General features: G+C 48.9%; 2 protein-coding genes and 1 long non-coding RNA gene across 5 annotated transcripts; 1 reads left to right on the forward strand and 2 right to left on the reverse strand.

Moving 5' to 3' along the window:
* Positions 1 to 774: 774 nt before the first annotated feature.
* PIGS (phosphatidylinositol glycan anchor biosynthesis class S) lies at positions 775 to 20,013 on the reverse strand. The gene is made up of 12 exons (XM_003912504.5): positions 19,368 to 20,013; positions 18,955 to 19,094; positions 18,759 to 18,870; positions 11,769 to 11,858; positions 11,381 to 11,472; positions 9,376 to 9,583; positions 7,375 to 7,517; positions 5,874 to 5,988; positions 4,235 to 4,380; positions 3,573 to 3,673; positions 2,245 to 2,455; positions 775 to 1,889 (listed from the first exon to the last, which is right to left on the reverse strand). Exons 1-12 carry the CDS (start codon positions 19,399 to 19,401, stop codon positions 1,614 to 1,616), a joined length of 1,668 nt encoding a protein of 555 aa, XP_003912553.1. The 5' UTR covers positions 19,402 to 20,013; the 3' UTR covers positions 775 to 1,613.
* On the forward strand, positions 19,837 to 21,260 carry LOC116271031. Its single transcript, XR_004179377.1, has 2 exons — positions 19,837 to 19,906; positions 19,992 to 21,260. It is a non-coding gene; the product is annotated as an uncharacterized LOC116271031 (long non-coding RNA).
* On the reverse strand, positions 20,984 to 25,110 carry ALDOC (aldolase, fructose-bisphosphate C). Of its 3 annotated transcripts, none has more exons than XM_009189948.2 (10): positions 24,652 to 24,793; positions 23,840 to 23,895; positions 23,286 to 23,409; positions 22,988 to 23,199; positions 22,817 to 22,871; positions 22,561 to 22,721; positions 22,361 to 22,444; positions 21,934 to 22,108; positions 21,603 to 21,802; positions 20,984 to 21,490 (listed from the first exon to the last, which is right to left on the reverse strand). In XM_009189948.2, the coding sequence occupies exons 3-10, from the start codon at positions 23,395 to 23,397 to the stop codon at positions 21,395 to 21,397; spliced, it is 1,095 nt and encodes a 364-aa protein (XP_009188212.1). In that variant the 5' UTR covers positions 23,398 to 23,409; positions 23,840 to 23,895; positions 24,652 to 24,793; the 3' UTR covers positions 20,984 to 21,394. The 3 variants fall into 3 exon arrangements, with proteins under 3 accessions (XP_009188212.1, XP_009188213.1, XP_003912557.1); XM_009189949.2 differs by having other exon boundaries at positions 23,840 to 23,892; positions 24,652 to 24,746; XM_003912508.3 differs by lacking the exon at positions 23,840 to 23,895 and having other exon boundaries at positions 24,652 to 25,110.
* Between the last annotated feature and the right edge of the window lie 167 nt (positions 25,111 to 25,277).

The following is a 25,277-nucleotide window of genomic DNA, read 5'->3' on the forward strand; positions in this document are numbered from 1 at the left end:
TTCCCCAGATGGCCTTTTTTCTCCTAGTCACAGCTCAAATGTCATCTGCTCAAAGTTGCCTCCCTCACACCCAGTCTGAAGTCCTTCCCCCTCAGTCACCATCTGACCAGCCTGTTTTTGTCTTTCCAGTGCATTATGTGAAATTATTTTTATTTGTCTGCTCTTCCTCATGAAAGCTCAGCTCTGTGAAAGCACTGATCCTGCTTACTTTGCTCTCAGTAGGACCCCAGCACCTGGCAGAAGGCTCCCTGCAGCTGGTGCTCAAGATATATATATAGGGCCGGGCGCAGTGGCTCAAACCTGTAATCCCAGCACTTTGGGAGGCCGAGACGGGCGGATCACGAGGTCAGGAGATCGAGACCATCCTGGCTAACACGGTGAAACCCCGTCTCTACTAAAAATACAAAAAACTAGCCAGGCGAGGTGGCGGGCGCCTGTAGTCCCAGCTACTCAGGAGGCTGAGGCAGGAGAATGGCGTAAACCTGGGAGGCGGAGCTTGCAGTGAGCTGAGATCCGGCCACTGCACTCCAGCCTGGATGACAGAGCGAGACTCCGTCTCAAAAAAAAAAAAAAAATATATATATATATATTTTTATTTTTTGACCTGATGAATTAGTATCTCAGGTAAAAAGCAGATGCTAACAGCCTTGGGCAATCCAGCTAGGAAAGGCACATGGCCACGTGGAAGCAAAGTGGACCTGTGGGCACAGGAGGACAAACACCAGGAAACTGTTACTTACCAGTGAATGCAGAAAGAGTAGAGCTCAGACTTTGTATCATTCCAATTCATATTCAGCCAGTGTTTATTAAGAGCCTAATATACACTAGACACGTTACATGCTGATCACATTTAATCCTCACAACCACCTTGTAAGGGAGACATCATCAGTGCCATTTGAATGAATGAAAAACTGAGGCTCAGAGATATTCAACAGCTTATCCAAAGCTCTCCAGACAATAAGTGCAAAAACAAGGATTTGAATTCAGGACTCTTTGATTCCAAATCTAGAACCTTCTGGAACCTCTGACTCACACACACACACACACACACACACACACACACACCCCCAACACCACGTCCTGAGCTGCTGCCTCCTGGACTTCCACCAGACTGTACCTGACAGACAAAGCTAGCTAGGAGGGAGGGGAGTGAGGGAGAAGGTCCCAGAGGTGACCAATGCCTGACCCCTTCATGACGGCAGGGACTAGGGCTCTCCCACAGGGGTTAGAGAGAAGAGTGGAAGGGAGGGACTTTCCCATAATGCTCCCTCCTCTCAGTGCATGAGTGTGCTATGTTGAGAAATAGGGCAAAAGAACAAACAGTCCATGCCACAGAGGGAGACAGGGAGCAGCCTTATCAAACAAGATAAGGAGACCCGGATGATGTGCCTTTTGGGGCCCCTGGTGGTGGAGGAGGACTGAGCCAGGGGAATGGGAAAGGAAGAAAAGATGAACCCATCTTGGAGTGTTGTACTTTGGTTGCTGGAAAGCCAATAGTGGAGACTGGAGACAAATATTTAAGTCATTCCGGCAGGCCCCATGTACGTGCCTCTCAATCTAACACCGCCCACCTTGGCCAAAAAGGAAGGCTTCCTGTGGAGGAGCTGCCCTGCTCAGTCTGTCTTCTCAGGCTTTTTCCAGGACTTGTGGGTCTCCAGGAAGATCTTGACCAGGGACAGGAGGATGGGCACAGCCATAGGCAGGAAGAGTGGGATGTAGATGGCAAATTTCTGGTCATCAGGGAAATAAAGGAGGTGGAGGAGTGACGGGTCAAAAAAGGCACGCTCAGAGGACGTCACAGCTTCCTGGCTGGCGACAAAGGCAGATGCCAGGTGCCCAGAGGCCAACTCTTCTGCTGACTTCTGGACTGCAGCTACAGCCCTGTATACCTAGGAAGCAGAAGGGATAAGAGGGTATACCAGTAAGTCCCAGGCATTGGTGGAAAGGGTGCTGGGCCTTACTGTGCTTTCCATCTATCGAGGAAGATGCCTGGAGTTCATCCAGGATCTATGGAAGTCTGTCTAAAGGGATATGGTTTATTTTCCTAGGGTCAGCTTGAAACCTCGCACTGTCATCTGCACTCCTGCTGGGGGGCTGGTACTGCTGTCTAGAGGAAGGCTGGGACACTAAAAATGGCAAGCCCACACATACTGTGGACTTCACAGGCTCTCTGGTCTCACCACACTCTGGCCCTCTCTGACTACTCCAGTCCCAAGCTGCAGAATCCATCCCCTGCCCACTTACCTCAGATGCCACATCGTCCTTAATGACAATGTTGCTGATCTTGCCCAGAAGCTGTGCCAGGGAGGTGAGGGTGGTGGTGGCTGTGGCCAGATTCTCCACTGACCGAGCCCAGAGCAGCCGGTCTAGCTCCCAGGTCATTAGCCCTTCACTCTTAGGCCGTGAAAGCAGGCATTTTGGAGGCACCTGGGGCTGGGCAATCCCAAAGAGCAACCTGTAGGAACATCGGAGTAAGATCAAGGTGGCTGAGACCACAGGGTGGGAGATGATGGCTAAGATTTCTCAAATATCTGTCCTAAACCAGTGATTTTCAATCTTACCCAGAACCATAGGGGTTAAAGGGAAGTACCTCAGGGTCTTGGGGCATAAGTGGCAACACCAAGCAAATTGGCCCCAAACCCTGCTTCAACCGGTGTTTCTGCTTTTACCTGTTTCTACATTAGACTTCCAAGATCTTGTTTTTTAAAAAAAGGTTCCATGGCTAAAATACTTCTGATAACACTAACTTAGTTTAATCCTTTCACCTTCTCTACCCTCTCTTTGAACAAATGGGGCCAATGGGACTTAGCATTAAGGGATGATCCAGGACTGCCTTTGCCAAGGCACATGTGCTGTGCTTCTCTAAGCCTGCATCCGTGACAGACACCGCTAGTCAATCAGAAGAACACTCTTTCCTAATGAGCCCAGATACAGCCTTAGAATCCTCAACATAGAGCCTCAGACAGTCACTCTCAATCCATCAGGCAGCACAAGAATTAACAGTTATTTTCTCAAGCAGCCCTAATCACACTCCATGGACCTGACATTCATGAGTCTATTTTTCTTAAAACTGGTTTTGTTGGCCAGGCACAGTGGCTCACGCCTGTAATCCCAGTACTTTGGGAGGCCAAGGTGGGTGGATCATGAGGTCAGGAGTTCAAGACCAGCCTGGCCAAGATGGTGAAACCCCGTCTCTCTACTAAAAATACAAAAAATTAGTCGGGTGTGGTGGCAGGCGCCTGTAGTCCCACCTACTCGGGAGGTTGAGGCAGAGAACTGCTTGAACCCGGGAGGCGGAGGGTGCAGTGAGCCAAGATCACGCCATTGCACTCCAGTCTGGGCGACAGAGTGAGACTCCGTCTCAAAAAAAAAAAAAAAGAGTTTTGTTACCTACTAGTCCTTAGAAGAAGGATGATGGGATCCCTAGAAATATCCCTTAGATATCCCTTAGACATCCCTGGGGCTGTAGGCACAGCCAAGATATCCCTGCCAGGTAAGACTTGATTCCACTTTGCAACTCCCCTCTATAGCCAAGGAAACTATGTCCCCAAGTGGATCATCCAGGACCTCACCGCAACTGTGCCAGGAACACCTCCATCACTCGCACCATGTCCACCTTGACTCTCACTGGCAGAACTGAGGCATTATAGGTTTTGGAGTCGACATTATATACCTGAAAGGGGGAATGAGATTGCCATAACATCATACCAGGCCCATGTACAGCTCTGCCCTAGGCACTCTGGAGAGAAAAGGAAGACATAGTCTCTGCTCTTTAGAAGCTACAAACCTCATGGTATAGCTAATATTTTTTGAGTACCTACTACAGGGAGCATTAAATACATTATCCCAATTAATCCCTTGAAAGTCCGGTAGAACATATTCTTTTCTTATACCATTTTAGAATTCTCCCCCATCAGAAACTTCCAGTCTAACAAGGGAGACAAGGTTCCCAACCTTGCAAGACTCCCACAAATAAGGCCAAGATCTAAGATGGACACAGAATGATCCCAGGTAAGGGCAAAGGGTCATAGTATAGAACACACTAGCAGAAACAAAAGTGAGGCCCGCCAGAAGAGGGGCATGAGCACATGGCACCCTCACCTCCCTGGTGTCTGCCCCTCCCACAGGCTGGGCCATGGAAGACACCAGAAGGAAAACAGAAGGAACACAGTTTCAGGGACACCTGCCTGTCCTAGAAGCATGGGCTCTGGGGTCTGCGTAGTGTGACAATTACCATAATGCCACCCCAGCGAGGACTGTGGAAGGCATTGGTGGCCACTGGAGCGCCATCCTTGTCCTGAATGTACAGCGGTGAGTGTGCAAGCTCAGGCACGTAGAGTAGAAAGTTGAGCACAGGGTACAAGGAGGCAGCACTGGATCCTGTGGTGTAAAGACAAGGGAAAGCAGAATATCAAAACATGCTGGACCTGGACCTTAGTCCCAGGTCACCCTCTAACTTGCTGGTCACTCACTCTGGGACTGATTCCCCAACTAACAATCACTAGGATATCTTCCTGTCCAGGGTGTCTCTAGTAAAGGGCTTCAGAATGCTCTCCCGAGATGTGCCACACAGATGGAAACACAGTCCTTAGCTCCAAAACACCCCTGGATTTTCCCTCCTCAAAGGCCCCTTGACTGTCTAAGACAGCTTTCTTGGCCACTCCCACAATGTACCCATATTACTACAGATAGTTTTATGCAAACCAGAAATCTGACCTTATGTCAGTTCCCCGCTTAATATCCTTCAATGGCTAGCCACCCACATTAGGTTAAAGTTCAAACTCCTTAACATGGTCCTTTATGATCTGGCTCCTGTCTGCCTTACCAGCTTCATCTTTGGTCACTCACTCACATTTCAGCCACACTAAACTACTCTGAGCTTCCTGAATGTCTATGCTCTCTCACTCTTCTGCATCTAAGCTCACAGTTCCCCTTGCCTGAAATGCCCTTCTCTTCTCTACTCAGCACTGTCAGTCAATGTTTGCTGAATGAATAAATGAACGGAGGAATTTTCTAAGGCCTCACATGCCACCCCCTAACAATCCCCAGGCCACACTAGCCTGCCTCTGGTGTCTGAGATTCCACAATTAGATATACTTACTTTGGTTTGCCTGTGTTACAGTTCTTAGTCACACTTCCTCTTCTTAGTTTCCACCCGAAAAATGAAACTATAATACTAGCTTCAAGGTTATTCAACCTCAATCAGCAGAACTGTTGATTCAAATCCTGCCCTCAAGTACTTTTGCTGTTGTCTTTCCTATGTGTGTGACAGCCTCTCTCCTAGATGGCTTTTAGGGAGATAGACCCAGTCTAGCCATTCATTTGTAAAAAGTGCTGGGAATTATGTTTAATAAATGCTTTTGAATATGATAGGTGTGAAGATGGAGCTATCAACAGAGCCTCATGAAAAAGCATCACCTAGGGCTCAGGCATGGTGGCTCATGCGTATAATCCCAGCATTTTAGGGAGCTGGAGTGGGAAGATCACTCAAGGGGAGTTCAAGACCAGCATGGGCAACACAGTGAGATCCTGTCTCTAAAAAAATTTTTGAAAATTAGCCAAGTGTAGTGGCACATGCCTATAGTTCTAGCTACTCAAGAGGCTGAAGTGGGAGGACCACTTGAGTCCAGGAGTTGGAGGCTGCAGTGAGCCATGACTGTGCCACTGCACTTTAGACTGGGCAACAGAGCAAGGCCTTGTCTCAAAAAGACGAAAAAAGGAGCTTCAATTTCCGCAGTCTCCTCAGACCAACCCAACCTGGGAACCGTCACTGTATATAATCCACCTCCAACTCCCGTCCCCCACCCAGCTGAGCCGTTAGGGTCCCTCCCTAGCCTGGCAGAAAAGAAAGACCCTCATCCTTAGGTGCTCACCCAGCCGGGACTCCACTGGGTTGATGACATGGGGGAGGTTGTGCATGTCCAAATAGTAGCTGGAGGAAGCTGAGTCAAAGCGGGGGTTCACCCCCAACATTGCATAGTAAAGAATCTGTAGAGGAAAGAGGGAGTGGTTACTTTGTTTAGATTTATATTCTACTTTCTCCCAAAAAAGATTTGAGGAGCCTTAAAAAAGATACAATCAGGACAAGGCAACATATAAGAGACAAAACCAGGGCTGAGAGAAAATAGTTGTAGAAGAAAATAGCAAAGCCAAGGGTAAAGTGAATAAACTAAATACATGCTTTAAAAACCACGTATTTTACCAGGTTTCCTAACAGTCTACACTAAGAGAGAAACAAAGAATAGCATAATTCAGTGTCTACAAGATCAAATCAAGCCAGTTATTCAGAAGCAATTACTCCCACTAGGAAAACCTGATAAAAATTTCTCCCACGTGTTTTCTCTACAAGGACACAGCGTGATACAGAAAGCTACATTCTTCACTTTTTTTTTTTTTTTTTTGGAGACGGAGTCTCACTCTGTTGCCAGGCTGGAGTGCAGTGGTATGATCTCGGCTCACTGCAAACTCCGCCTCCTGGGTTCAAGCGATTCTCCTGCCTCAGCCTCCCGAGAAGCTGGGACTACAGGTGTGCGTCACCATGCCCAGCTAATTTTTACATGTTTGTAGAGATGGGGTTTCATCATGTTGGCCAGGATGGTCTCAATCTCCTAACCTCGTGATCTGTCTGCCTCAGCCTCCCAAAGTGCTGGGATTACAGGCGTGAGCCACCGCACCCGGCCCTTCACATCTTTATTGTTACCACAATAACAAATTTCAGGAAGCTTTTTTTCTAAAAACTAAATTCCTTAAGAATGGCTCTGCTGGGCTCCGTCACTCAGGCCTCTCACTTTGGGAGGCCAAGGCAGGCGGATCACGAGGTCAAAAGATCGAGACCATCCTGGCCAACATGATGAAACCCCGTCTCTACTAAAAATACAAAATCAGATGGGCATGGTGGCACGCACCTGTAATCCCAGCTACTCAGGAGGCTGAGTCAGGAGAATCACTTGAACCTGGGAGGCGGAGGTTGCAGTGAGCTGAGATCATGCCACTGCACTCCAGCAGCCTGGCAATAGAACAAGACTCTGTCTCAAAAAAAAAAAAAAAAAAAAGCATGGGTCATGGCATTAACATCATTAACATCTAAGCACAACTGGTGAGTACAGGTCTAGAGGGAGCCATAGGAAGGTGGTTTGTTAACAAGCACGGACAAATTCCCTCAACCGAATGCCAAGGAGGTAGAGACACTAGAATCTGCCCTCAATGGATGGATGGACACAGATGAGGGCACACACACACCCCCAGTACCCGCCCTTATGACACTCACAGGAAATTCCTAGCAAATCAGCAAGCTCTAAGAGATGGAGGAACGGACTGCACTTGTAAATATGTATGGACGCTGAAAAGGACTCCTCAACTTGCTCCCGGTCTCACCTGAGAGTCCACAGAGAAGTTGCCAGCGGCACTGAGGGCATTCAGGAAAGGTTGCACATAGCGCCGCACAGCTCCCTCAATGTCCCAGTGGACGTCATGGGACTTGGGGTCTGGGTTGAGTAAACTGAAGGTGATCTCATAGCCTACAGAAACAGAAGTCAGGGAAGTCAGAGACTCTTGTGAAGAGGGGTCGCCTGTACTCCCGGCTGAGCTGAACTTGTTTCTCCTCTGGAATGGGGCTGCTTTCCATTATGGAACCAAAAGGAGGCCAAAACTGGGATGAGGAACACTGAGTAAGAAAAAGCTGCCGGGCACTGTGGCTCACGTCTGTAATCCCGGCACCTTGGGAGACTGAGGCAGACGGATCACTTGAGGCCAGGAGTTCAAGACCAGCCTGGCCATCATGGAGAAACCCCATCTCTACTAAAAATACAAGTATCAGCCGGGCGTGGTGGCTCACGCTATAATCCCAGCACCTTGGGAGGCCGAGGCAGGCAGATCACTTGAGGTCAGGAGTTCAAGACCAGCCTGGTCAACATGGTGAAACCCCGTCTCTACTAAAAATACAAAAATTAGCTGGGCGTGGTAGTGGGCACCTGTAATCCCAACTGTTCAGGGGGCTGGGGCAAGGGAATCGCTTGAACCCAGGATGCAGAGGTTGCAGTGAGACAAGATCGCGTCACTGCACTCCAGCCTGGATGACAGGAGGCTCCATCTCAAAAAATAAAAAATAAAAAGAGGCCGGGTGCGGTGGCTCAAGCCTGTAATCCCAGCACTTTGGGAGGCTGAGACGGGCAGATCACGAGGTCAGGAGATCGAGACCATCCTGGTTAACCCGGTGAAACTCTGTCTCTACTAAAAAATACAAAAAACTAGCCGGGCGAGGTGGCAGGCGGCTGTCCGAGTAGTCCCAGCTACTCGGGAGGCTGAGGCAGGAGAATGGTGTAAACCCGGGAGGCGGAGCTTGCAGTGAGCTGAGATCCGGCCACTGCACTCCAGCCTGGGCGACAGAGCGAGACTCTATCTCAAAAATAAATAAATAAATAAATAAAAATAAATAAAATAAAAATAAAAATAAAAAAATTAGCCAGGCCGGGCGCAGTGGCTCAAGCCTGTAATCCCAGCACTTTGGGAGGCCGAGACGGGCGGATCACAAGGTCAGGAGATCGAGACCATCCTGGCTAACATGGCGAAACCCCGTCTCTACTAAAAACACAAAAAATTAGCCGGGCGAGGTGGCGGCGCCTGTGGTCCCAGCTACTTGGGAGGCTGAGGCAGGAGAATGGCGGGAACCCGGGAGGCGGAGCTTGCAGTGAGCTGAGATCTGGCCACTGCACTCCAGCCTGGGCGACAGAGCGAGACTCCGTCTCAAAAATAAATAAATAAATAAATAAATAAATAAATTAGCCAGACACGATGGCATGCGCCTCACCTACTCAGGAAGCTGAGGAGTGAGAATCACTTGAACCTGGCAAGCAGAGGTTGTGGTGAGCCAAGATCGCGCCACTGCACTCCAGTCTAGGCAACAGACCAAGACTCTGTCTCAAACAAACAAACAAAAAATAGGCCAGGTACGGTGGCTCATGCCTGTAATCCCAGCACTTTGGGAGGTCGAGGTGGGCAGACCATGAGGTCAGGAGATCAAGACCATCCTGGCTAACACAGTGAAACCCCGTCTCTACTAAAAATACAAAAAAATTAGCCGGGAGCCTGTAGTCCAAGCTACCTAGGAGGCTGAGGCAGGAGAATGGCATGAACCCGGGAGGTGGAGCTTGCAGTGAGCCTATATTGAGCCACTGCACTCCAGCCCAGGCAACAGCGCAAGACTCCGTCTCAAAAATAAATAAATAAATAAAATAATAATAATAATAATAACATAAAATAAATAAGAAAAAAAATGAGACTAGAGAAGAAAAGAGAAAGAAGCTGGCCTGCAGATTTCCCTCCTGCCCCACATAATTCATTTCCTCTCCCTTCCTGTAGCAAAGCCTGGTGCCCTACCCAAGCTGGACTTGAGAGGCCGCCTCTTCTCAGCGCTCCACTTGTCCTCTGGAAGGTGGTCAGCCAGAGCAGCAGCAAGCACGTCCTCAGTCAAAGACATGGCCTGGGCCACCTGGACTATGCGGCGGCCAATGATGTTAAAGGCCTCCCGGTGCATTATCCCCCGTACCACTGCTGTCCTCTTGGGCCCAATGTAGCTCATCATGTTCTGTGGGAGTGAGCAAGGGACAGAATGCCCACGGCTCAGAAAAGAAAGCCGAAAAGCACCCTGGCTCCTGTTATTCCGAATCTGCGGAATAACAGCGACCAACAGGTTTGCACCTCTCTTGAGATTCATGAGCTATTAATTCAGCATTTCTGAGCTATGAGTATATGTTGACTGTTTTCATTTGTTTCCATTCCCTTCTCTTTCCCAGTAGACGTGGGTCCAGGCAGCATCTAACTCTTTGGGGGCTGGTCAAATGGTGAAATGGAAACTCAGAGATGGCATACTGTGCAAGAAAAGCAGAATAAACTGACAACTGGAGAGTCTGATATAAAAATGGCACATGGCAAAGAAACAAGTATTCACAATAGCATTATTTCTAGCAGTAAAACATAGAAATAATCCAAATGTCCATGAGCAGTAGAATGGATAAATTACGTTTATGTTTATACAATGATACATAGATTCAACTATATAATTATGGATGATTCTCTCAACTATAAATGTTGAACAAAATAAAAGTGGCAGAGGAACATGTGCTATATTCCACCATTTATATAAATTCAAAAATGTAAAATTAAATACACTGTTTACAGAGATACAACATATGTGATCAAACTCTAAGGAAAAGCAAGAAAATTACACACACAAAATCTGGTTGCCTTGGGCTGAAAGGGAATGGAATATAACCATGGAAGTACACACTGTGCTACTGCACTGCAGTTTGTGAGTTGGGGGTGGGGATGGGGATGTTCATTAACATTTTCTTTAGTCTTTTTATAAAAATTAAATGTTTGATTATAAATTTGTTTTGAGACAGAGTCTCACTCTGTCGCCCAGGCTGGAGTGCAGTGGCACTATCTCGGCTCACTGCAACCTCCGCCTCCTGGGTTCAAGTGATTCTCCTGCCTCAGCCTCCCGAGTAGCTGGAACTACAGGCACCCACCACCATGCCCGGCTAATTTTTGTGTTTTTCGTAGAAATGGGGTTTCACCATGTTGACCAGGCTAATCTCGAACTCCTGACCTCAGGTGATCCACCCACCTCAGCCCCCCAAAGTGCTGGGATTACAGGTACGCGCCACCATGGCTGGCCAATTCTTGTATTGTTAGTAGAGATGGGGAGTGCAGTGGCATGATATTAGCTCACTGCAACCTCCACCTCCCAGGCTCAAGCGATCCCCCCACCTCATGCTCCAAAAGTAACTGGGACTACCACATCCAGCTATTTTTTTTTATTTTTTGTAGAGATAGGGTTTTGCCATGTTGCCTAGGCTGGTCTTGAACCCCTGAGTTCAAGCAAACTGCCCGCCTCAGCCTCCCAAAGTCCTGGGATTACAGTGTGAGCCACCAGACCCAGCCAGCATTCTTTATTAAAAATATGTGGAGGCTGGGTGCAGCTCACGCCTGTAATCTCAGCACTTTGGGAGGCTGAGGCAGGTGGATCACAAGGTCAGGAGTTTGAGACCAGCCTGACTAACATGGTGAAACCCCATCTCTACAAAAAATATAAAAATTAGCCGGGCATGGTGGCACATGCCTGTAATCCCAGGCACTCAGGAGGTTGAGGCAGGAGAATCACTTGAACCTGGGAGGCGGAGACTGCAGTGAGCCGAGATCCTGCCACTGCACTCCAGCCTGGGCAACAGAGCAAGACTCCATCTCAAAAAAAAAAAAAAAAAAAAGGAGACTTTTCTGTAGCAAATGGAAGAAATGGATAGCAATGATGCAAGAAGGAGGTGACCCAGGAGTCCACGAGCTGAAGGGATAAGGCAAAGTTGCAGCCCCTCTGTTACCCTACCTGGGGAAGAAGTGAGGAGTGTTCAGAGATCACATACACAGTCAGGGAGCCCTCCGCTTGCTCCTGAGGCTCATCTAACATGGCTTCTGCCTCTGGGGACAAGAACAGGTGGTACACCAAGAGCAAAACACCATTCCATCTCCCCCCAGCCCCAGAGAATGCCTAACCTACCCCTTCACTCACATTCAGCTGACACAGTGGTCAGGCTTGGGTAAGCCAATCAACCTCTCTGGCCCCTCAGTGGACTGGGCTGAATCCTACAGTTCCTCATTCTCAGCATTCCCAGAGAGGTTTTGGAGGGAAGTCAAAGTATGGGAACTATGCACTTAGAGATCAGAAGGAAAAAGAGAGCTTCACATTAAAATGGTGTGCTCATCCCTTCCCATACCTTGTACACTGCCCGATGACAGGGCCTCCTCCTCATGGTCCAAAGCCCTCCGATAGGCCTTCTGGAAACGGCATTTGATTTTCATTTTGTCTGGGAGGGTTAAGAAGTAGCACGATGAAAAGGGCAAGCATCAGGCCTCTGCTCACCTTCCCAGACCTAACACTGTCCAGCATCTGAGGACAGCAAGATGGCTGTTTACAGAAAAAGACCAAACAGCTGCAGCCAACTCTAATGATTTCTGCATAGATGATATCAAACACATGACACCCGTTTCTCCCATCTGCCCCAGCTCTTGCCTTCACCTCTGCACACACTGGTCCTTCAGCTTGAAGTGTCTTCCCACTGGGAAATCTATTTCAATAGTCATTACATTAATAGGCAAAAGGAGAAAAACCATATGGCCATTCCAATCACTGCCCCAAAATAATTAAATTCAGTGAACATTCCTGATAAAAAACAAAACACACAGGCTGGGCACAGTGGCTCATGCTTGTAATCCCAGCACTTTGGGAGGTTGAGGTGGGCGGATCCCTTGATCTCATGATGGAGATCAGCCTGGGCAACATGACGAAACCCCATCTCTACAAAAATACAAAAATTAGCCAGGTATGTGCCAGACATGGTGGCTCACACCTATAATCCCAGCACTTTGGGAGGCCAAGGCGGGTGGATCACCTGATGTCAGGAGTTCGAGACCAGCCTGGCCAACATGATGAAACCCCATCTCTACTAAAAATACAAAAAATTAGCTGGGTGTGGTGGTAGCTACTCGGGAAGCTTAGGCAGGAGAATCGCTTGAACCCAGAAGGTGGAGGCTGCAGTGAGCCAAGATCACACCATTGCACTCCAGCCTGGGCAACAAGAGCAAAACTCCATCTTAAAAAAAAACAAACAAAAAAAAGCCAGGTATGGTAGTGCACGCCTGTAGTCCCAACTACTTAGGAGGTTGAGGTGGGAGGATGACTTGAGCCTGGGAGGCAGAGGTTGCAGTGACCTGAGATCGCACCACTGCACTCTAGCCAGGGCAATAGAACCAGACCTTGTCTCAAAAAAAATTAAAAACAAAAAACTACACAGTTAATGACAAAACATTAAACATAATTCTATAAAGTTAGTAATAAAACAAGGATGCCTGCTACCTCCTCTATTCTAATTGTTATTCAGTATTGTTCTTTCTGAAGTTCTTTACCAATGTAATATGTGAAGAAAGAGAAAGAAAACTTGTAACTATCGGAAAGAAACAGATAAAATGGCCGCTTTGAAGTAGCATAATTATTTCTCAAGAAAATCAAAGAGAACCAACTGAAAAACTATTAGAACTAGTAACTGTTCAATAAGATGACTAGATACAAGAATATGCAAGAATCAATACCTGCATAAATACCAGCAATATCCAATTAGAAACATCTTTTAAAACCTCCATCACATTAACAATGAAAGTATAAAAATACCCAAGAATAAATGTATAAAACTATAAGAAGAAAACTTCAAAGACTTTACTGAAGGACATAAAATATCTGAATAAAATGGAAAAGCATACAAGGCCCCTAGATGAATATTATAAAGATGTCATATTATAAAGACTAAATATTATAAAGATGCCAACTCTCCCCAAATTAATCTATACGTGTAAGGCAAACCCGAAGGGATTTTTTTGCCTTCTGAAACTTGACAAGCTAAACCTAAAATTTATTGAAAAAGTTCCTCTTTTCTTTATAAAAGAATTCCAGGTCATATATTTCTTCCAGGAAGAAGAAATGACAGAATTCTAAAAGTCACTAATTTGGCCGGGTGTGGTGGCTGATGCCTGTAATTCCAGCACTTTAGGGTCCGAGGTGGGAAAATTGGTTAAGCCCAAGAGTTTGAGACCAGCTCGGGGAACATAGTGAGACCCCGTCTCTACAAAAAAATTTAAAAATTAGCTGGGGACAGGTGCAGTGGCTCACGCTTGTAATCCCAGCACTTGAGGAGGCCAAGGCAGGCAGACTGCTTGAGGCCAGGAGTTCAAGACCAGCCTGGCCAACATGGTGAAACCCCATCTCTACTAAAATTACAAAAATTAGCCGGGCATGGTGGCTGTGCGCCTATAATCCCAGCTACTCAGGAGGCTGAGGCAGGAGAATCACTTGAACCCGGGAGGCGGAGGATGCAATGAGCTGAGATCGCACCACTGCACTCCAGCCTGTGTGACAGAGTGAGACCCTGTCTCAAAAAATAAATAAATAAATAAATAAAATAAAAAATTAGCTGGGCACAGTGGCACATTCTTATAGTCCCAGCTACTTGCGAGCCTGAGGTAAGAGGACCACTTGAACCCAGGAGTTCAAGGTTACAGTGAGCTATGATTGGGCCACTGCACTTCAGCCTGAGTGTCAGACCCTATCTCAAAAACAAAAAAAAAAAAAAAAGAAAGGACCCCTTCTCTACTTTTTTTTAATCTGGCTCTGGCTCTGTTGCCCAGACTGGAGAACAGCAGCGGGATCCTGGCTCACTGCAACATCCGCCTCTCTGTTTCAAGCAATTCTTCTACCCCAGCCTCCCAAGTAGCTGGGATTACAGGCATGTGCCACCATACCCAGCTAATTTTTGTATTTTTAGTAGAGACAGGGTTTTCCCATGTTGAGCAGGCTGGTCTTGAACTCCTGACCTCAAGTGATTTGCCCGCCTCAGCCTCCCAAAGTGCTGGGATTACAGGCATGAGCCACCGCGCCCGGCCTACTTTTTTTTGTTTTTTTGAGACAGTGTCCCGCTCTGTCTCCCAGGCTGGAATGCAGTGGCACAATCTTGGCTCAATGCAACCTCCGCCTCCTAGGTTCAAGCAATTCTCCTGTCTTGGACTCCGGAGTAGCTGGGACTACAGGCGCACACCACCACACCTAGCAAATTTTTGTATTTTTAGTGGAGACGAGGTTTCACTATGTTGCCAGGCTGGTCTGAAACTCCTGACCTCAAATGATCCCCCGCCTTGGCCTCCCAAAGTTCTGGGATTACAGACATGAGCCACTGTGCCTGGCCACACACCGGTAGTCCTAGCTACTTGGGAGGCTGAGGTGGGGGAGGACTGATTGAGCCTAGGATTTCAAGGCTGCAGTAAGCAATGATTGAGCCACTGAACTGTAGTCTGCGTGACAGAGTGAGACCTTGTCTCTAAAAAACATAAAAATTTAAAAAAGCACTATCTTGTGACTGCTAATGAAATGGATTCCATGATCAAATAGATGCTAAAAATATCATGTAAAAGGTTGATGAGAAACTCTAAAATATAGAGATTAGGCTGACAATACCTGAACTCACTATATAATCTTTGCATCACCCAAAATGGAACAGGGCTAGCCATTAAGTGCTACAGGATACAACACAATAGGAAGTACACTGCACCACCTATAATGTATTCTCATCCAAAAAATTGAACCTGGCTTTAATCAAACCTCTAGATCTAACTAACAGTTTATAAGAAATATGGATGCTAGAGGAATGAGTTAAATTAAACTGTGAGGAAGCTACTTCCCAAATCCCAAATGTGAGATGTTCTATAAAATAAATGACCTGGTTTCTCCAACAAATCAATGGTGTGAAAGAAATGTATGGGGGTAGGGTGGGGGGAGCTGACATAAAATAAAAGTGACAAAAAGACGAATGCAACTTATTGAATCTGATGGAATAAACCATCTGTGAAAGGATACCTTGGAGATAACTGGAGAGATCTAAATACAGACTGAGAATTAGGTGATATTAAGGAATCACTGCTAACTTAGGTATGATAATGATAGTCACGTTTAAAAAAGAAACAAAAAACCTTCAATGGCTTCCCTTCTTATCTAGAATAAAAGCCTAGAATGCAAATTCTCAAAATGACCTACCAGGCCCTAAGTGATTCAGCCCCCTTCTACTGTTCTGGTTTTATTTCATTTCCTCTTTCTCTCTTCCTCATTCAACCCAGTGAAGCCACAAGGAGATTCTTACTGCTCCTGAAAGGCACAACACTTGCTCTTAACTCAGGATCTTAGACTTGCTTTTCCCTCTGCCAAGATGCTCTTCCTCCAGATATCTGCACAGTCTATTCCCTTGCCTTTTAGGTATTTACTCAAATGTCCTCTTTTCAATGAGACCTCCCTTGTCCACCCGATCTAAAACTGCAATCCCCTCCCATTCCTCAAGAAAATTCCCTCTCCTCCTGTCCTCCTCTATTTTTCTTCTATCACCATCTAACATACATTTGACTTACTTGTCTTTTTTCTTTTTTTTCTTTATTTTTTTTGAGATGTAGTCTGTGTCACCAAGGCTAGAGTGCAGTGGTGGGATCTTGACTCACTGCTACTTCCGCCCCACAGGTTCAAGCGATTCTCCTGCCTCAGCCTCCCAAGTAGCTGGGATTACAGGTACCCACCACCATGCCTGGCTAATTTTTGTATTTTTAGTAGAGATGAGGTTTCACCATGTTAGCCGGGCTGGTCTTGAACTCCTGATCTCAAGTGATCTGCCTGCCTTGGCCTCCCAAAGTGCTGGGATTACAGGCGTGAGCCACCACGTCCGGCTTTGTCTTTTTTATTGTCTTCTTGTCTGTTTTTTTCACTGCTATATCTCTAGTAACTAGCACTGTATCTGACATAGGTACACAATAAATACTTGTTGAATAAATGAACAACCCTATTACTACCTCTGGCTAACAGATGAGGAAACCAAGGTTTAGAGAAGTTAACAACCTTACTCCCTTACTCAAATTTACACAAATAAGTGGCAGAATGAGGCTTGAATCCAGCTCTCTGATCCCAAATTCCATACTCTTGGTCACCCTTTAAATGCGTTGCCTATACTATACGTTTACACTATACCCATATTACTGAACACTGTGTCATCAAATATGAAGAAATCCATGATAAACTGAAAACAATCAAATTTCAAACTAGTGAGGGATAGTCCAATTTTTGTTTAGAAAACAAGAAGTTTGGCTGTACGTGGTGGCTCACACCTGTAATCCCAGCACTTTGGGAGGCTGAGGCAGATGGATCACCTGAGGTCAGGAGTTCGAGACCAGCCTAGCCTAGCCAACATGGTGAAACCCTGTATCGACTAAAAATACAAAAAATTAGCTGGGCGTGGTGGCAGGCGCCTGTAATCCCAGCTACTCCAGAGGCTGAGGTAGGAGAATCGTTTGAACCCAGGAGGCAGACGTTGCAGTGAGCCAAGATTGTGCCATTGCACTCTAGCCTGGGCAACAAGAGCCAAACTCCATCTCAAAAAAAAAAAAAAGAAAGAAAACAAGAAGTTTGTGTGCGTACAGAGGCTGAACCATACAAAATATGATTAAAAAAAAAAAAAATGTTTTAACCAGCCAGGTGTGGTGACTCTCACTTGTAATCCCAGCACTTTGGGAGGTCGATCACTTGAGCCCAGGAGCTCGAGACCAGCCTGGGCAACACGGCAAAACCCTGTCTCTACTAAAAATACCAAAACAAATCAGCTGGGTGTGATTGTGTGTGGCTGTAGTCCCAGCTACTGAGGCAGGTGGGCTGAGGTGGGAGGATCGCTTGAGCCCAATAGATCAAGGCTGCAGTGGGCCCTGATCGTGCCACCATACTCCAGCCTGGGCAACAAAGAGAGACCCGTTCTCAAAAAAAAAAAAAAAAAATGTTTTCACCAAGGCTAAAGAACTAAAAAGTAAATGGCACACAGGTGCCTCATGCTCTAGACTCAGCCCAAATCTCCAGTCATTCCCAGTCTTTCACTACACATTCCAGTAAGGCAAAACTGCTCATAGGTACCCCAATATGCTGATTCACCCCTCCACACTTTCACACAGGAGTATAGTTTGTTGGTTAAAAGCTTGAACACTGCAATCAGTCAGGCCTGGATTTAAATCCCAGTTCCATCTCTTACTAGCTGCGTGATCTTGGACAAGTTAAATTCTCTAAGCCTCAGTTTCTTCATTTATAAAATGGGGATCATATCATTAGAAAGGATTAAATGAGGCAACACATATAAAGTGCTTCACCTAGTTTCTGGCACACAATGAGCAACAACTATTAGCTATCCTTATACTATCTCATGCTATTCACTCTGCCTGAAATTCTCTCCCTCCCTTTCCCATTTAACCTGAATTCCCACACATCCTTTAAAAATCCGACTTAAGAATTATATCTCTCAAAACTTTCTCTGCCTTTCTTTCCTCCCAGTTGGTTAATACTCTTTATTAAGTGCAATCCCTGTTTCTTGTATACTTCTACTGTAATTTATTTTATCTTTCTCCCCTACCTATGAATGTCTTGAAACCATTATCAATTTCTTATTAATTCCTAAATTCCTGGTACCTAAAAAAAGTACCCCAGTAAAGTGTTCAATGTTAAACTGAATAGGGGCTGGGCACGGTGGCTCACGCCTGTAATCCCAACACTCTGGGAGGCCGAGGCGGGCGGATCACCTGAAGTCAGGAGTTCGAGAGCAGCATGGCCAACATGGCAAAACTCCATCTCTACTAAAAACACAAAAATTGGTTGGGCGTGGTGTCGCGCGCCTGTAATCCCAGCTATTCCAGTGGCTGAGGCAGGAGGATCGCTTGAACCCGGGAGGCGGAGGTTGCAGTGGGCCGAGATGGCACCACTGCACTCCAGCCTGGGCGACAGAGCGAGGCTCCGTCTCAAAAACTAATAAACAAATAAACTAAATAGGGCCTATATGCAAATCCAATTTAATTTCAAACTCTGTGTTCTTTCCACTACATCCCACCTCCTCCCCTATACCCTGATGGGCATCAACTGCTTCGGATTAGGTAGCGTAACTATCTTATGAGTAAAATTGCTATTTAGTGACCGTGAATTTGAAAGTAGTTTTTTTCTGACCAAACACACTGTTCATTCAGAGAGGTCTTTTAATAGTTTTTAACTGCCTTTATGGTACACCCACGCTCCTCCCACCCAACTTAGCTCTGAACTGAGCTCACACGTCTGAACTGAGCTCACACGTGAAAGGCAGCCCTGACCCCCAGGAACTTACATTTCAGAGGAATCTCTCTTTCATGCACAACGGTGAAGGGCAGCTTCTCCTGGTCGTCCAGGGGCACTGACTCCCGCGTAAACACGACAGTGACAGGCACCATGAGGCGGAGCTATAGGAAGGAGCATCAGGGCCGGCACTGAGTTTCCACCTTACCGGGAGACTGTTCCCCGACCCTCCCGCACGGCAGTCTCACCTGCAGGGCATTCAGTCCACTGATCTGGGAGTAAGGCAACGAAGCCCGGTAGGTCTCCGTGGTCTTCCACCAGAGAGGCAGCCCCAGCACGATGGCCACCGCAGCGAAGAAGAGGGCGGCGCGCTTGCCCCGGACCACCTCTGAGGGCATGGGGAACCGACTGAGGCGTTGGAAACGGGCTAGGGTACCGGCCCCATCTCCGACGCGGAGAAGCCCCAACCACCGGCCTCTACGGGCCCGCGTTCATTGGGATCTCCGTTCGAAGGGACCCGGCCCAAGCCTGAAGGGAATCCCTTCTGAAGAGACCCCCGAGCCCCCCGTCCGCGGGACCTCTCGCACACCACAATCCCCACCCCTGCTATTCCTCCCTTGCCATCAGCTAGCTGCAGGCTCCCACCCGAAGCCCACCGCACCTAGGTCTGTAGCCGCTGGCCCGGCGACCGCCATGCTAGCTTCCGGCTGCTCCGGCCACTGGGGGGCGGAGCTTCGTGAGCCTCACCCAATCGGAACCTCCGCAACGAGGGGACGGGACCGCGGCGGTGATCGGGGCCAATCGCGAGCGCTACTCCAGACTCGCCGGCGGGGTGGGCGGGTTCCGCTGGGAGCCTCGCTGGGGGTCTAAAAGGAAGTCACCCAGCGGCAGAGGGGCTGCCGATGGGGCGCTCGGGTTTCGGCGCTGTTGGAACGAAGTCCCCCGCTTCCCTGTAGAACACACTCCTAGTCCCTAAATCAAGAGCGCAACCTCTGCAGTCCCTAAATATTAGCTGGGCAACTACAGGCAGCTCCGAGGCTCAATTGTCTCATCTGAAAATGGTGATATTTAGATAAATGAGGCCGTTCTTGTAAGGAGCCTGGCACATGGAAAGCCCTCAAACGTCAGCTGTCACGGTCTTATTATCCTTATCGTAGAGCTCCTCTTGGGGTGCCCTCTCCTCAAGCCTCAAACACGGAGGTAGCAAGCTACTATGTTTTAGCACAATTGGCTCTCTCGCTATCTTAAAATACGTTTTAATTCATTTCCAACTTGGAAAACTCAGGATACTTCACTTAAAAATCTTGAAGTCATGAGCCTGGACTCTAGATGCTGATCACTGCGGTTCAAATCCTGGCTTCATCACTTATAAGGTGAGTGATCGTGAGAAGATCGTTCTGTGCCTCTCTGCGCCTGTTTTCTCTATTAAAATAGGGATGATAGTAATAGTACCTTCTTTATAGAGTTGTATGAAATGTGTGAATACATATAAAGTGATTAGAACATGGTTGGTGCTATGTGCAAGCTATTTCTGTTATTATGTCAGGCCACACAGGATGGAGCATTTGTAGCCTCCCCAGTTGACACAGAGCACACGCAGCTTGTTATCTCATCTTTTTATCTGCCTATACCCAGGTTCTCAGCCTACCTCACAACCCAGCCCAGTGGTCAAAGTTCAGCATGAGGCCTCACCAGAGCTGTCCTTACCCAGACCCTCAAATTGGCTCCCTTTGTGCCCGCTTCTACCCCAAATGAGAATGGGCCATAGCCCTTGGCAACCTCCTAGATGCCCTGCTCAGCCCTGGCAGCCCGCAGAGCCTGGGTTTTCCTCTTTGGGCGGGAGTCCAGGTGCTCGCTAGCGCTTACTGGTGTGGCTCCCCTAGGCTCAACACTGGGAGATGGGAGAGACTCTCCCACCCACTCTTATCCCAGCCTGTCCTGCTGCCTCCCTGCTTTAAGCCTTGCACAAATCTGCCTTCAGGAGTTACCAGTCTGGCCTCACTCCATCCTTCTGTAGCTGCAGCCCAGTGCCACTGATGTGGCAGTCCCTAGAAGACTTGCAATCTTCCTCATTGCCCCACTCCAGACTTGGACATCAAGAGAGCAAGAGCCTGAGCTGGGGATGGGGACTGCATGTGCCTTCCTCCATAAACTTGAAGCCCAGTAAAACTCAAATCCTACCCTCTCCACCCCCAGAGTCAGAGGGCCCAGAGATAGAATTAGCAGAGATCAGAAACTGGGAGGTGGGAATTTGATGTGTAAAACAGACAGGCAAAGTAGCATGTTTTGCTACCATTTATTTGCTGTATGGTATGTACTCAAGGCATGAGTCAGGGCTTCTGTACTACTCTCTGATCCCAGGAGACAGGGCAAGCAAGAAGGAGAGCCCAAGGAGAAGCTACCCCATCATGGGAAAATTGTGGGAGCTGGCAGAGGTAGGGGGAGACCCAGCCATCCTGCTCTGACTTCTAGCAATTTCTTCTGCCCTCAGTCATGAGGGGCTCCCTATCCTCCCATCCTATGGTCCCAGGTGCAGCAATGAGAGAGGGGGAGGGAGAAGAGAAAGGAAGACAGGTTGGTGCCAGGTGAAGGCATCTCTGCTCTGCATAGCTATTTGGCCCTGGCCATGACTACAAGCAAAAGTGGGTGCAGATGGCTGGGCCAAGGGCTGTGGTATGGAGTAGATACTCAGTAGGCATGGTTGGCAATGTAGAGGGACTGTGCTGCTGCTCCACCATCTTCTCCACTGCCTTCATACTTGCCCTGGGCTGCAAGCCCATTTACCTGCAAAAGGGAGCATGGAGTAAGCAGGCTGAGCCAGCCCGCAGGTGCCAAGCCCTGCCCAGGCTATAGCCTCTGGGTGCTGCCCCACCCACCACCAACTGTAGCTCCCAACCTCAGCCCGCTTGATGAACTCCTCAGTGGCAGCCCCAGCATTGTCCCGTTGCCCTCGCCAGGCATTGAGTGCAGAGGCTTGCAGGGCACGCCCATAGGAGAAGGTAAGCGCCCAGGGCCGGGGAAGGGGGCAGCGGTTGATGGCATTGAGGTTGAGTGATGCCTCCTCTTCGCTCTGACCCCCAGACAGGAAGGTCACTCCTAGTGTGGAGGAAAGAAGACAAACTGACTGGTCACTCCCAATTTTTCCAGGATAGGGAACCCCTGAAGGCCACAGAAGGACCTGAAGATGGGCCTTAGGGATAGGAGCAGGTTAGGGAGCTGGGTAGTACCTGGGACAGCTGGGGGCACAGTGCGACGCAGGGCAGTGACAGTTGCCATGGCAATCTCCTCTGGGGTATACTTGATAGGACAGGCATGGCCAGGGGTCACCATGTTGGGCTTGAGCAGGGTCCCCTCCAGGTATACATGATGGTCACTCAGGGCCTTGTACACAGCAGCCAAGACCTGGGTAGGGATTAGAGGAGGTTTACTAAGGGTCTGGGCCCCCACTGATTACTGCTTGATGCTCCCTATCTAGGGGTAGATGGGCACAGACTGTGAGGGCTCAGTAAAGGCTCAGATCACAGGCCTGTGCCAGGATCAAGTGAAAAAGTGCTAGGGGAAAGTGTGCCTGGATCTAAGCTGGGGGCTCTGGGGAACACACACTCCTGCTGAGCTGTCCCTGCAGTATGTTTGTGTGCCCAGGTGTGGACTCACCTTCTCTGTAACATACTGACAACGTTTGAGGTCATGGTCTCCATCAGGCAATATTTCAGGCTCCACAATAGGCACAATGCCATTCTGCAGGCAAGAGCAGAGATGCTTGGGATGGGCAGTAGGGGAGATGAAGAAAGCCCTGTAACTCTCTCCCCACCAGGCATACAGGGCACCTAGCTCACCACCCTCCCAACACACACCTGCTGGCAGATACTGGCATAACGGGCCAGCACGTTGGCATTATCCAGAATGGCAAGTGCAGAGGGCGTGCGCTCACTGATTTTCAGCACACAGCGCCACTTGGCAAAGTCAGCACCATCCTTCTTATACTGGGCACAGCGTTCTGAGAGCCCATCCAGTCCTGCAAGCACAGTGCTAACCTCATTACTCTGCCCCTCTTTTACCAGCATCAACTATCTAACACCTCTTTGGTCCTCAAGCCCACCCATCCTATACCTTGAGTGGTGGTTTCTCCATCAGTCCCAGCTAGAGGCACCACACCCTTGTCAACCTGTAGGGGAAGAACAAGCAGAGGGTCGAATCCAGGCAGGATTCTCCTTGCTACCCCTCCTACACAAGCTTATTTTCACAGCCAGCTTCCATTCAGAGCAGGGCCGGGGGCTGCACCTTGATGCCCACGACGATGCCCTTATCCTGGATGGTTCGGACGAAGGGAACACCATTATCATCTTTCTGGTAGAGGGTCTCATGAAAGAAAATAACACCTCCAATGCACTTTTTCACACGATCATCAGCACTGAACAGGACCTGGCGGTACAGCCGGCGGTTCTCCTCTGTGTTCTCCACCCCAATTTGGCTCAGCCGCTTGGCCATGCTGCCTGGGGGCAAACAAAGAAAGGCAGTGAGAACATCCCCAGGGTCCCCTAGCCACCTGTACCCTACCTGGCTACAGATGTCCACTTACCTACAGACTCATCCGCAGCCAGAATGCCTTTGCCTGGGGCTACAATCCGGAGGGCAATGTCAGACAATTCCTTCTTCTGCTCAGCAGAAAGGGCTGGGTACGAGTGAGGCATGGTGACAGCTCCCTGGAGTGGAGACAAGATAAAAAAGCCAGACCTCACCCACTACCTCCTCTGCTGCCTCTCCTGGCCAGATGGGCCAAATAGCCTCCCCCATCAAGCAAGGGGCTGGGAACAGGGCAGCAGTCCTTGGCATGAGTCCTGGGCATCAAGTGGCACCAATCCTTCTGACAGCTAGCAAGCTTAGGGCTCCAGTTCCCACATCTCCTTTTGTCCCTGGTAGGCACCCTTCCCAGCCCTGGGGAAAGATGCAGGGTGGGGGTGGGGAGGTGAGCAACCCTGAAGCCACAGGTCTTCTGATGAATCTGCTGCCCAATCAAGGATGCCAACCCTTCTTTCACTGAACTTAGACCCTTGTTGAGGTAGGCAGAAGCCCTGGCTTTTCCAGCTTCCCTTTTCTCATCCTCCACAGGACCCCTAGGGAAAGTGTACTTACTTCCAAGGCTTCAGAATGAGGCAAAAGTACTTATTGCCACCCTCTTCTCTCAGCTTCTAGAGGAAAAGGTTGGAAGAACAGGTAGGGAGTAGGAGTGGCACAAATACCAGTCATAGGCTCCTGCAGCTTCTCCTTTTCTGTACTCCAAACCTGCCTGCCTATGCCTATTGCCTACTCCCACCCAGTACCGGAGGTTGGCCCCGGGGCTGCAGTGTTGTAGGAAAGAGGGCCCAGCGGGTCAGCTGCGTTAGTGTGTGGAGACTGGGGTTAGTGACACCTCCGGGTCATCTCTGTGCCCAGCGAGCACTTCACCTGCGTGGCGGGAGGGATAGCAATAGGAAGACTTCAATTCCCCACAACTCAGATACCCAGACGGGAGGGCAGAGGACCAAGGCTGAAAGGAGTGGAGAGCCTGAGAGAGAGATGAGACTGAGGGGAGGTAATGGTGACGCAGGCTAACCAGGTAGCGGGAGAGACCTAAACTAGTGGGCAGAGAAGGCAGGAGAACTGCAGAGAGGACCTAGCCTAGGAGGAGAGGGAGCAGGCTGAGCAGGAAATGCTCTGGGTAGGAGATGCAGGCTCCAAGGAAATATCCAACAAGTAGAGGAGGATTTGGGATTGGAAAAGCTGAGGTTCAGGTAGGAGAGCTGAGGAGGGATAGAACAGGAAAGGTTGAGCCATGGGGTTTCAAGTATGCGGAAAGGAGCGAAGAGCACATCCTGGAGTCCCAGGTAGCAGGACGAGGATGGCAGGGGAAGAGCCAAGGAGACGAAGCGGAGATGTTGAGTGGCTCCTGCCTTGCCTGGCCTTACCTGTGCGCAGCCAGTTAGCAGCCGTAGCCACAAGCACAGCTCGGGTTCTGATCGGCAAACAATTGCGACTGCAGCCCTGGCGCCCTCTGGTAAATGAGGCTGCGGATGCCGCAGAGCTACGTGACTCCTCCGGGGGTGGGGCTGGCACGCCCCGCCCTGACCACACCCCCTCCCCAGGACTGGTGTCCGGGGCAAGGCCACGCCCTCAGAGGCGGGGCGGCGAGGTGGAGTGAGCGCCCCGCCAGACATCCGTGACTGTCAGGGACTGCCCTCCCACCTCGTGGAGCCTAGCCATGACCTTGCGTCCATTTCTGCCACTATCCCTTTACCACGTGCCGGGCACTTGCTGGATGTTGGGGATTAAGCTTGGTCTGGTGAAGAGGAGGCACCGAAACAGTAACAACAGGTTGAGTAGGTGGGGCAGAGGCATCATCAAGGTGCCCAAGTTCAGGGCAGGAAGTAATGAACTGAGCTTCTCTGTCCTCACCCCCATATTTGCCAGGGTGTACCCCCGAGGGGGCTGGGGAAAGTAAGAGAATGAAGCCTTTCTGCTTCCTCCAGGCGGTGAGCCAGGGAACAAGCAGTCCAGTGCCCAGAGTTTTGGTGAAAGCAGGGGAAGGGAGGAA

This window comes from Papio anubis, chromosome 17 (genome assembly GCF_008728515.1).
Source record: "Papio anubis isolate 15944 chromosome 17, Panubis1.0, whole genome shotgun sequence".
NCBI classification, from domain to species: Eukaryota; Metazoa; Chordata; class Mammalia; order Primates; family Cercopithecidae; genus Papio; species Papio anubis.

Bases quoted from the DNA above. Each gene is read 5' to 3' on its own strand.
- ALDOC (XM_003912508.3), bottom strand. From the start codon at position 24,900: ATGTCTGGCGGGGCGCTCACTCCACCTCGCCGCCCCGCCTCTGAGGGC. The intron at 22,872-22,987 runs GTGCAGCCCCCG...CTTCCCCTACAG, and splicing joins GCATCGTCGTGGGCATCAAG to GTTGACAAGGGTGTGGTGCC. The intron at 22,445-22,560 runs GTGTGTGTTGGG...TCTTGCCTGCAG, and splicing joins ATGCCAGTATCTGCCAGCAG to AATGGCATTGTGCCTATTGT.
- PIGS (XM_003912504.5), bottom strand. From the start codon at position 19,401: ATGGCGGTCGCCGGGCCAGCGGCTACAGACCTAG. The intron at 19,095-19,367 runs GTGCGGTGGGCT...CCATGCCCTCAG, and splicing joins GCCAGCGGCTACAGACCTAG to AGGTGGTCCGGGGCAAGCGC. The intron at 7,518-9,375 runs GTAGGGCACCAG...CTGTTTCTGTAG, and splicing joins GCCTCTCAAGTCCAGCTTGG to GCTATGAGATCACCTTCAGT.